The following is a 12,784-nucleotide window of genomic DNA, read 5'->3' on the forward strand; positions in this document are numbered from 1 at the left end:
CCGGCGAAGACCGCTACATCCGGCAGATCCACCTCCGGGAGAGATTCCGTGACGGCTACGTCAGCGGCGGCGACAGCCCTGGGACACGTCATCAGCAGACGAACAGTCCTTCGACGACTTGGTATGACTGCTATAGAGCCTACCGCCCCTTCCGTGGAATTGTCTTGACTGCAACGTCTACGTGGGTTGCAGTGACGTGACTGGGAGAGAGTGCTCTTTACAGAAGAAAGTCGGTTCAGTCTGTTCAGAAACGATGGCAGAGTTCGAGTTTTTCGACGTAAAGGAGAGCGAATTGCGCCAAACTGCGTTCAAGAAGTTCATCCTTTTGGTGGAGGAGGCGTCATGGTATGGGGCGACATTTGTGGCCAGAGAACAACAACACTGGTTCTCATCCGAAGAAATCCGACATTCGTCACCGCTTGCCCCTTTCCGTAACCTCCAAGAAGACCCGTACCCCTCTCGATGCTTGTTATGTGCGAAAATACGACAAACCAATCAGAACGTGCTTAATGATTGGTAAAAATAATCCCCAGTACTTAAATCGGTTATGGCATTATGTGTTTGTTTATAAAATGATGAAAAATCTATATCGTCATATCGAAAGTACAAAGAAGGTGGCTAACAGAACTGTGTTCTCTCGTGTAGTTTTTAGTAAGGATAATGCCATGGACGGTGAGAGATTCAAATGCACGCACGTGCGTTTCTTGACATAACGGCGCTCATAAGCTCATAAGTGCAACCGAGTGTATTTCTGACGATCATGTGGGCTTGTTTTGGAGATTGTACGTGCGCTTCCAACATTTCTAGGCAATGTGATTATAAATCGCTGCTAGTTTCAAAACAATAACATGTTTTTCTCCTTCTTTTAGTTGTATCAAAGAAGTTTAATTCTTTAAAATAAATAAGCAAAAACCAAAACAGCAATACAATGTATGAGTACTTCGGTGATATTAAGCACCATTGGCATCAAACAGGAATAGAGTCATCGTTCCTGTTTAAAGTAGTTCTGATGTCCATGCGCCAATATGAAATTCTTCTAGAGGGGCACGAGTCGCTATTCGGCTTGTCCCGGAATAACACGAGTTGGTCACGAATGGAAATCTGAGTGGCCAGCGGTACATGGATGAAGTGCTGATACTTCTTGTGGTCTGGGGTGCCCTTTATTCGACAACAGCCAAGAGGAGTCGTTTTGTAGCACGGCAACGCAAGCCTCACACCACCAGAATTTTTCAAGAATACCTGCACAACGTTAACGTCAACGTATTGCCTTGGTCAGCGCGTTCTCCAAACATGCAGTCTAAGTAAACTTAGACTCAGTATTATTCGTTACACTGCTATACTGCTAGTATACTGAGTCTAACAAAACCTTGTAGAAGGTCGCGTCAGCAAACCTTTGGACTGACCAATGAGAACACAGCTTAACAAATCGCGTAAGTGAACATTCGCACATACCGTTTGAACCTTTACCTAAAAAACTTGAACGATTCCGAATGCTATTTTCCGCACGATCGCTTCCGAGTGATTCCCCGCGCAATGAGTAAACAGTCGCTAAAAATAGCGTTTTTGTCAATATTCAAGGATGTCATCTTGCGAAAATATAAGCAAATAGTAACCATGTCATTAGAAACCCATAAGCGCATATACTGCAGGTCAAATAGCTGTTTTTATGCGGATTTTCGTTTGTTGAAAGATCAGTGTCAGCGACCAGGGAAGAGAAAATCCAAAAACCATTTTGTAAGTCCCGCCGAACCCTAACAAGTAGCCGTTGTCTGATTGGTTAAATCCGTTCGGCCGTCTCGCGTTTGATTGGACGGTCATAGGTCGCTCAAAGGTTAGCTGACGCGACCTTCTACTAGGTTTTGTTAGACTCAGTATAGCAGTGTAACGAATAATACTGAGCCTAAGTTTGCTCAGACTGCCAAACATGATTCCAATTGAACATCTCTGGGATCATCTTAATCGTCTGCTGAGACGGCGTGTATCACCGCAAGCGTACTGACAGGAACTTGAACAGACTCTCTCGGACTTATGGAACTGGGCCTAGATTTTCGAAGCTCTCTCAGCGCTAAGATAGTCGTAAGTCCCATACAATAACATTAACTTACGACTATCTTAGCGCTAAGAGAGCTTCGAAAATTTAGGCCCAGGATTTCCTCTGACGAACTACTGACGACGTCAATGAGAAGACGTGTATTGGCGTGCATGGATGCCCAGGGTGGTCACACTCGCTACTTATCACGTGTTCAATGACTCATGTCTCATTATGTGATCATAGCTATGAAATTAGTGATGGGAAATGTAGTTCAACTCATGACGAGGTGTCTAAGCATTGATGTTTTGTCAGCTCCATCTTGGAATAGCAAGTTTGAACTATCGGGCTTAGTGTTGATCAGTTAAGGTATTGGAGTGATAGCATTGCTCGTTTGTCGAGTACAGCACTGATACAAAGTTCTAATGTGAGTCGTGTTGTGTACAGTGATGCAAGTGACACTGGGTATGGAGGCTCTATGTAGAGATGGACTCGGCGTGTTCCCATGGTCAGTGGTCAGAAGAGAAGGCTAAGAACAGTTCCACTTGGAGAGAGCTGAAAGGAGTTTATTTTGTTTTGAAAAGCTTTATTCATCACATGCAGCATCAAGGATTATGTGGTGTACTGACAATCAGAATGTGGTTACTAAAGTTGACAAGGGAAGTATGAAACCCTATCTACAGTCTCTTGCTCTTGATAATGGTATAATACAAACTTGCCGTGTTTTAAGTCCAGACGTTACAATCCGGGATATGCTGCAGTGGACAGTTTTTCAGTTAGTTGGAATGACGTCATGAATTGGGTTGTCCCCCCTGTTGGTATGATACCAAGGACGTTGAGATACATGTGTGAGTGTCAGGCGAAAGGCACTCTTGTAGTACCTGAATGGTATTCGGCATGTTTACTGCCACTTATCACATGTAGTTCTTTGTTTATCCCACAGGTGGTAGAATATATATATTTACCCAAGACTAAACAAAGTTATGTACCTTCCAGGATAAGAGGCGGCTTGTACGGAGAACAGGATTCGCAGTTTAACATGCTAGCTTTGCGAGTTGGTTTCAGCAATTGTTGATTTTGTATATTGTGTGTTACAGGTGTGATATATTGTGGTTATGGGGAGGGGATGAAGGCATTGCGGGCCAATATCCATTGTGTTGTTTGTTGTTGGTGTATATAATGTTACCATTGCATGGTGTGTACAGGAGAAACACCGTCCTTTGTGGACAGCGCAACTGTAACCTTCTTGAAATAGTAGAGTTAAGTGCAACCTAACCCAAACATGTGCAGATTGGAATCGTCATATTGGCACTGAGCTTTGGATTCCCACAAAATAGCACAGTCGGACAAGAGCGCAGCATATGCAGGAACCTTCATGCAATACTGGATGTTGACGGCCATCATTGGCGACGGGATGAATGTGTAAATCAGGTATTGCACGTACAGTTTTCCCGGAAATTATTGAGAAAATCTTTGTTTCTTAATACTGATAATAGAATTTTAAATTAGGTAGTAAGGTATTCAATATGGGAGGCAACTCTTGTAGGCTTAAGGATGAACTTTACTCCATCAAGAGTCATCTCCCCATGTGTAGCAGACGGCACCCTTTGTTGACATGGAAGATTTTGGCAGTGCTGCTCAGAGGAGAAAAAAAAGCTGGTTCTAGATGATTTTGAAAGAGGGGTGACCAGTGTATGAATTAATTTTGGAAAGTCACTGGCCAGGAGGGCTAGTTAAGTAGAACTGTTAGTAGCCCACATCATACGTCACTGGCCCTGCAAAATATCACTATCAAAATGCACATCGGTTCGAATTGGTGTGATGTTTGGTAATAACTGACTTCACCATATTCATGTGCATTAAATAAAGAACAAATTATCTGAGATTTTCAGCTAGACAGCGGGATAGCTTCAACAATATAACACTGCCGCTGTTACAGGTCATTGGCTCCCTCCCTCTGCAAGCCGTTTGCGTTCTGCTGTTTATTTTGTTGACAGTTACATAGACAGATTCTTTAATACAAATGCATAAAATCGGTGATTTACAATGTGATTAGGTTGTCTGACAAAACATCCACTTGCACAGTTTGAGATCGATTGGGTCATTGGATGAAGAGATATTTACAAAAAAACGGGTCCACATGCATTTCATGCCAAACTATAAACCATTCAGTTGACGAGACGCTTCTCTACAGATCAATAGTCGCTGAAACGTTGGTAAAAGTCTTGTAAAGTTTTTGTTTTGTTTTGTTTTTCATTTTTCATATTTCATGATACAGGCAAACATTTGCAATAATGTTCAATCTTTCTAGTCATTATCAGTAAAGTCTCTCTGTACAATTCTTTTCCCATTTTGAAAAGCTTGGTAAGCGAACAAATTGTGAGTTCCAGAGCGCGGCATATAGGGTTTCATTCCCAGTTGTGTAATCATATTTTGAGACATTAAAGGGATAGATTGGATCGTAAATTGAGTCTTCGAGCATATGTTATTATTGATCTTTTCACCAATTTATACTGTAAAAATTAGTTTTTATTGAAAACGTATTGGAAAATTCTTCACATGTAAACCGTCTGCCTTCTTCATGTAGCAAATCATTCACAAAAACAGCACCTTTTTATTCCACTCAAGATACAGAAAGGGACGACGATCAATCCTATCTCGTATCTCGTCTTCATTTACAATTTCTCTTTTACGCATGGATATAAAGTTTGACCATTCTAAACTAAAGGTATAGATCTAGCTTTCAAAAGCAATTAGTCGAAGAGGGAATTATTACAGTTTGTATGTATTAACTATCCGTTAGTAAAACTGGAGTCCTGATTTTAGGAAAAACGTCCATTTTTAACAACAAGCGGCGTCGGCCTACCTTTAGAATACAGCACCACAAACTTTAAAAATACGTCATAATACCCTTGTACGTATTGCAATGTGGTTTTGTTCGAAAGCACGTTCTCGAAACAATGACCTATGACGCCTGCATGGCAACACGGTTGTGTAAGCTGGTTCCCGGCTCCCTTTGCGCGCGCTAAAGTTCGACAAAGCTAGATATGCGAGACAGGGCCCAGCTTACACGGTTGTCTAGCTCAGCGACTGCGTATAAGCTCCGCTCACTGGTGTTTCATCTCTACTAGCTATGTCATTGCATAAGCCCAACGATGTTGAGAGTTTCCAGTAGTTGCATACCGGCGGATGCGGAATTTTTTGCAAGCACCAGTTTGAAATATTTTGCTTTTTTCACTAATACGCTCATATGTATTTGTATTACGGGGTGCTGAGGTGTTATGTTTTGTGTATTATTGTATTTTGTATTTTTTAGATTTAGCGAGAATGCGTTACACCGGTCTATATTATATATATACGATTATTCGCAATTTTGGTCAATGTAATTATTTAAATTTTGTAAAAACCCTCGCGTCATGGGTTTCCGTGGTATTAAGAAATGTACGACAATAAGTAGGATCGCTGACATTGACAAGTCATATAAACATAATATAGTGTTAGACTACATACCTGTGTATCATTTAATGTCAATAAAACCCTTGTGTCATTCTGAATTTCATTGTAAACCGTATCAGACGACAGGCGGCCATTGTGCACAATTTCCGACGACGTCATATGTGTTTCCGTGGTATTCCTCACAGATGAAACTATGGGCGCACAGCACATGCCACAATCTCATGTGTTGGCGTCATCCAATCCAGAAGAGTTAATGTAGGTTTACAGTAATAAACGAAGTTGGAAAATTGTAACACAGTCACCAATTTTAAAGAATTAACACAATAGTCACATTTCTTCACCATAAATTTCCTGTTCTCCAAATATGTACTGTTGAACACATTCTCTTCCCACAGAGGTTACTTGTCATATCTTCCTACGAACCTCTGTTCTAATACGGCCATATATCCCGGTTCCCATAAAATCCCCTAGCGGCAAAAGATCGCAACACGAATTATCTCCCTTCTTTCTATCCAATCAGAACACGTGTTACATCGACTTAGATTCAACTTGACTAACACAAGCAAATGTGAGGCCACAAATATCCCCCCATCTGCCGGGGACTCGTGTTGATGTTACACACAAGACGGTTAATGGCTAGCTTGTCCGTTGTCAACGAGGGCGATGGAGACGCCACTGATCCGCCATAACATGACTGAGTTCTGTCTAGAGGAAACGTTTGCGCATCGTGCAGGGGGAAGAAGTTTAGTTTTCTCGAAGCATACGGAAATTACCGAGGCCTTGCGAATGATCACTTTTGAAACAACGTCGCTGATTGCACAACTAAATCTGATTGCCTCCAATCACGAGTCTTGAACGCTCACACCATGAAAGGGCCGTATTAGAACAGAGGTTACGTAGGAAGATATGACAGGAGTAACCTCTGTGGGAAGAGCATGTGTTGAACAATGAACGTAATGAATTCTTCATGAGGGTTGCACAATTAACACTGTAATTTACTCTTCATTATGACATGGACAGTTAAATTCGTCGTGACGGCGAAGGAATGAGGTGGTACAACAATACTTGAGATGCACCCAAAGCTCACAGTCACGAAACATGCACTGACCCCACTTGGTGAATTCCACGTGTGGACAACGACGCAATTCTTCGGGCTGAAATTTACCACAAACACAACACTTCTCTTCTCCGCTGTCAGTTACATCTGAATCAGAGCGGTTATCGTCGCTGGATATAAGCAGCTTGTCAATACCAGAGGGTCCAGGTTTCGGGGAAGAATGAGACTTATTGGCGACTGATGAGCGACCTGATTTCTGGTTTTTTTCCCCGGCAGTAGATTTCTTCTGTTTGATGTTTTCTTTGTTTCGGGCAGCTGAAGATTTCACACGAGTCGCAGATGGCTTTTTAGTCTGATTTACATATTCCATGACCTGTGTAGATATAGCAGGCTCTGTGATAGCTTGACCGCCGACAATCGTGTGTATGGACCGACGTGGTTTCTGAGACTTCATAAGAGTGACCACGGGAAGACGTTCATCAAAGAAATCGGGATCGGCGAGGTCTGTGTGTGATTCCTCTGATGTTTTTTCCGCTTGTTCCTTAGCATAGGTCGATGGCTTGAGGAAAGATCTGTCAATAGACGCTGGATTGAAAGGAAATATCCCACATTTCCGAAATGAGCTCTGCAAGTTGAATGAAGAGAGAGAGAGTTCATATGCTTTGCATGCAAGTCCACAAACGCTGTACCTATTGACGGTTCCGGAATTCAAACGTTGATATTTCCTGCATTCGGCGCTGAAAATCTTGGTAAATGGTCCAAAACAACCAAAATCCATGGGTTGAAGTACATGACTTGTGTGCGGTGGCAACACAAATAAGATAATCCCCATTGACACAGCAAAATCAATGAGTGCTGGTGTTATACGTGAACGGTGTCCATCATAGAGTAGCAGGACTTTCTTCTCGTTTCCGATATTGGCGTATCTTGAGAAGTGTTCAACCATCAAACGTTGGAAAATATCGGAATTGGACCAACCACTCTCACTGACTGTTCCAGATGTACCAACGCTGGATCCTTCGAGCAAGTCATCCCGCATACGAGTCCAAGGAAAAATGAAGAAGGGTGGGATCTTCTGGCCGATGGCGTTACCGCACCCAAGAACTGTTACAGTAGCCGATTTTTCAGGACAGATCTCGATGGGAACCTCAGTAGACGATCCAACAACTTGGGGTGCTGAGTGTGTTAAATTTATTCCCTTCTCGTCAACGTTGTAGATCATCTCTGGGCTTGACTTTAACTGGTACTTGTCAAGGACTTCTTCCAGCTGCGAGAAATACTTCTCTACATTTTCCTCTGATGTTGCTGTAGCTCGAAGTTGTGTGAGTGAACGAGGACGTCTCAGTTTCAGTTCTGGCCATCTGCCCATGAAGCTATAAAACCACTGCAAAGACAGATTATTGTCTTGCTTGGTTCTTTTATGCAAAGTGATAGCATACTCCGTTCAAGGGAGATAACTTGTGCCCTAGTGTAGCCATATCCGACAGATGCCATAAGTTTCAAATGACTGACAAGACGAGCCTCTTCTTCTTGACTTAATAGCGGTCCTGGACCTGAAGACAAGCATTCTGGCGAAGTGATGCCTTTCACCCGGTCCCTAAGAGTTTGTTCAGGTACAGAATGTATCTTAGCAGCCTTATACACAGAAACCCCTTTTTCAATTACTTCTAGGTAGGCAGTTTGAAGTTGAGTAGGGCTGTAAGATTGATACTGCCGTTTTCGTCGCGCAGGAATGCCCTACAATGGTGAAAAAAACGACTTAAGAGATGACCCTATCGGGCTTCCATACTTCCTAAAATAGAGCAGGGATTCCCCTACTAGGTCACGTGATTATTTTTATTTATTACGTCAGCTAGCAGACGAGCGATGTTTGGAAAACTTTGAAGCTGAAAAAGGTTATAGAAAATGTTTGTAAAGATCGCACAAAAAATGCATTACGTGCTAGACATAAAGTTACATTAGTTTTTAATATTAGATGACTGTACTTACACAAATTGACGAAACTCTCAACATTTTTTGCTCGGAGCCGTGACGATCCACTGATGTATGTAAACAATCGGTAGGTGGCGCGATTTGGTGAGCGGCTCGCGAGAAACTACGTCATTAAAAAATACCACGGAAAGGTGAGTACCACGGAATCGTATGACGGCAGGGTATATTTTATATTTCGGTTTCTAAGTAACTATTAAGTCTAAATTATTTGCCAGTGTGAACTGACATATATTTTTTTCATTCAGTAATTTGCACCATTACATAGAAAAGTTTTTTATTAGTATTTTATTTTTCGAAGCGGTAATAATGCATTACACTGGACACCTCAGTCATGTTTGTGCCTGTTCGGTCAATGCATTTATTAGAATTATTTCAAGGGGTTAGGTACGTTAGGGTTAGGCTTAGGGTTTAGGGTTAGGGTTAGGGACCTAATCCAATATAGTAGGTACATGTCCGGTCTAATACGTGAGTACCATTTGTTGTTTTCAATTTGCATTTTAAATTTAATACTGCCGGTTCGGTCAATACATTGTATTTATTAGGATTATTTCAAGGGGTTAGGGTTAGGGTTTAGGGGTTAGGGTTAGGGACCTAATCCAATATAGTTGGTCCGGTGTGTAATACGTGAGTACCATTTGTTGTTTTTCCTGTTTGCATTTTAATACTTTTTTTTCACACAAAAACGGGAAACCAAAAACGTCGAAAGTACACTATGAAATGGTTTAATGTAGAAATTTTGGGCTAATGGACCTGGAATTTGCTCTCAAGCATCTTTCACACGCAACATAAATTTTGTTCAGTAATGATTCGAAGGCTAACTTACCCTCGTGCCGTCACTACACATGCTCATGTCTCCCTCGTTCCTTAGTGCGATCCACATTATCCTTACTTTCATCAGAAAAGAAAACATTTTGATTTCCGTGAGCCCTGCACCAGTTAAAAACTTCTTTCACTTTGTGCATCTTTTATCAATGGTTAGGGAATTCCGCGCTTTTTTAGTGTTTGTAATTCTAGTCTAAGAGTTTTATTACATACCTGATGACTTCCTCTATTAGTCATCTCATTTCTGATATTATCAACGCTTTTCAATTTTCCCCTACTCACAATGAATCTGACCAAGTCGCCGGCGATCCATAGTACTGAACTTCCTTGGCCTCCCTGCCCGTGTCTTGTGCTCAATCCCAACTCCGGACTGAATATTCTTCAAAGTTCTGTATACTGTAGACAGAGGAATGTCAAGTCTACCAGCTAACGCTTTTGCATTAGTCACACCCTTTCAAAATCATGTGGAACCAGCATTTTTTGTCAATTCTGCTGTCAAATCTGCTATGTCAACAAAGGAAGCTGTCTGCTACACCAGGGGAGATAATTCTTGATGTAGTAAGGGTCATTCTTAAGCCTACAAGAGTTGCCTCCCATATTGAGTACCTTACTACATGATGTAACACCTATTTTAAAATTGTATTATCAGTATTAGGAGACAACGATTTTCTTAATGTGTTATAAGGTGAAAATGCATCCCTAAAGCAGTATGAGAATTACAGCAGATTCCGTATTTCGATTACCAATATGACTCAGAACTGATAACCTTTGGCTCATGACTAAGAACGGTTAAACACATAATAGAGACAGAAAGTCGGGAATAAGAGAAAGATAAACATTGAGATATGAACTTGGCTAAAACTTTCGTGAGGCAAGGACACGACAAGGTCGTTAGAGGAAGGTTATGAAATACATGAGTTAAAAGGGCGGAGACGGAAGTAGCAAATCAGTGAAAAGGGGAGTCACTGAACGGTGCTGTCCGAGACCCCTCTAATTATAATACACATGAGTGAAAGGACAGATACAGTTATTAACGAATCAAAACAATATGTTGAAATATGTGATTAAGATAAGGTCAGGCTCGTCTCATTTAAAAAGACATGTTTGGGCGCTAAGAGCAGAGAGAGTGCGGAGAGTACTAGCTCAACATTTCAGAAGCCAATCCACTTTACTAAGTTCCCCGTAGGATACGAGCCTGCTCTGTCTTGTGTTGGAGTTGTACTTTGAGAGATATGGACTGAGAGACAGTAAACCTATGTGAGTATAGAACTTGGTGTTGCGTTTATCCTTGAATGTATGTATGCCAGTACATGAATGTGATGTAGTTAGTTAGGAGTCACGGTCGCCCGACCCCTCACTCCTTGACTGAGCATTCCCCATGGACCAAGCGAGTGCAGAGCTGGAGCTTACATCTCCCCTGACAATGTGGAACGACCATAAACAATAGGTAACTGGGGTAGGGTTTACTAACACCCAAACGCCAGTTACGAGCAATGGCAAAGTGAGGTTGATTTAGTTTACGGATTCAAATATATCAAACGTGTGTTTTAATATCATACGTCAATAGACATTACAGTATTACATGCCATGATTAATATCGAGGTAAAAAAACACACACACAAAAAGCATCAAATTGGATCAGTCATCATACCATCCATGCATCAGAAAATCCGAAGAAGCCTACACTGCTGGGATACTTTATTACAATCAAACAAGAACTACCGGGTATATTTTCAAATAACGGCATCAAATGGGCATCTACCGTTCATATTGTCCCATTGCTTAGGTTGAAGAAATTCTGCCAAGGTGGACAGTTGCCCAGTCACTGTGTGCGTCACGGTCGAGGGAGTAGAGGCTGACCATCTGGCAGCTAGGCGATAGTTGGCGCGCAACATTACTCGCTCTGGATGAGTGCCCCTTTAAGTGGCAAAAATGGTTGTATTGCTGATGAGAGGAACACAGTTTCAGAAGAGGCGATTTGGTAAATAACGAGTAGTGACATTTTAAATGGTGGATTTCGATTGATAGATTAGAATATGTAATCACGAATACGTCCCGAGCAATCCCTGTTGTGTTTGGGGCATGTATAGGTATCGAAACACGTGTTTCCTTGTATTTTGAGGGCACAGACAGTAGCAACATACATGTATATGTACAGTATGGCGGGAGTAAGCATTATGCTGACCTACACACAGGTGAGTAATTGTTGTCTTATGTCGCAGTCTTCAGTATTAAAGCTATATCTGGGGAAGTCAGGTGGCCTAATGGCTAAAGCGCCCGCTCGTCATTCTGAAGACCCGGGTTTGATTCCCCACATGGATACATTGTGTGAAGCCCATTTATGGTGTCCCCCGCCGTGATATTGCTGAATACTGCTAGGAGCGGCGTAAAACCATTTTCACTCACTGAAGCTATATCTGTAAATAACCGAGTGTTGCCTGAACACAAGCAACGCTGTCCGCAAACAGGGCGATGTGGCACGCCATCGGTCGAGTAACGAAGCCTGAAAACATCCACTCGTATCCTCATCTCTATGGGGACTGATGTTTGACGCCATGAGATCTGCATTCAAAGTACCATCTCGACCTACCGGGTACCAGACAAATGTAATTTCTGAGAGGTTGTGAAGAAATCCCCGTATATTTAACGAGAAATAACTTGTTGATGGCTTGTTGATATAAATGATGGCTCCTGAATCGTTGCTACCTATCAATTTCCACGCAGGCGCGTAGCAAGCCAATTGTTTCGTGTAAGCCCGATGGGTTGCAAAGCTTTATATTTAGAAAGTATTGAGGGCTTGCCCAACTTTCAATTTCAAAATCATGTGTAAGCCCGTTTTTTAAAAATAAAATAATGGTAGCTACGCCCCTGCCACGCAACACGTGCCAGTCGCGGGCGATTGTCTCAGATACAAAATGAAAGAATTTTTGGTTTGGTTGGTTTGTTGTTTAACGCCGCAATATTCCAGCTATATGGTGGCGGTCTGTAAATAATCGAGTCTGGACCAGACAATCCAGTGATCAACATCGAAAATAAGATTTGTTAATGACAAACGCTTTCGATGATTTTTCCAGAAATGTTTTTAATTTGTCGTCGCGCTGATATTTGCCGATATACGAATTTAAAGTCAGTTAAATATGAGATGTCGGAGATAATAATATTGAAACCAGTTTGCGCTAATTTAACGATTTGTACAGGCTTCAAATATGAAACGCACTGTCAATCAAGTAATTCAGGTAAAATCGGGAAAATATATTTACAATATGTATGTATGCTTTCGCCTTAATCTCTGTATGTTTAAACATATCAGGATCTTTTTGGATAATGATGTTCATTTTCCTACTTAGAATGAATTTGGCCAAAAAAATGTTTCAGTTGTCCCTCATTTAATGACACACCGACTGTTAGAAATCACCCACCCTCTTTCC

At 41.7% G+C, this 12,784-nt stretch overlaps 1 protein-coding gene across 1 annotated transcript in view; it reads left to right on the forward strand.

The window, feature by feature from the left end:
• Positions 1-11,493: 11,493 nt before the first annotated feature.
• Positions 11,494-12,784, forward strand: part of LOC124272712 (proton-coupled amino acid transporter 4-like) — a 54,940-nt gene continuing 53,649 nt past the window's right edge. The window contains exon 1 of the mRNA XM_046707897.1: positions 11,494-11,551. Within this exon, the coding sequence (XP_046563853.1) occupies positions 11,501-11,551 (51 nt within the window). The 5' untranslated portion in view covers positions 11,494-11,500. The remainder of the gene's footprint in view (positions 11,552-12,784) is intronic.

Source organism: Haliotis rubra, unplaced genomic scaffold, assembly GCF_003918875.1.
Source record: "Haliotis rubra isolate DU_JTF1 unplaced genomic scaffold, ASM391887v1 Scf172, whole genome shotgun sequence".
Taxonomy (NCBI): Eukaryota; Metazoa; Mollusca; class Gastropoda; order Lepetellida; family Haliotidae; genus Haliotis; species Haliotis rubra.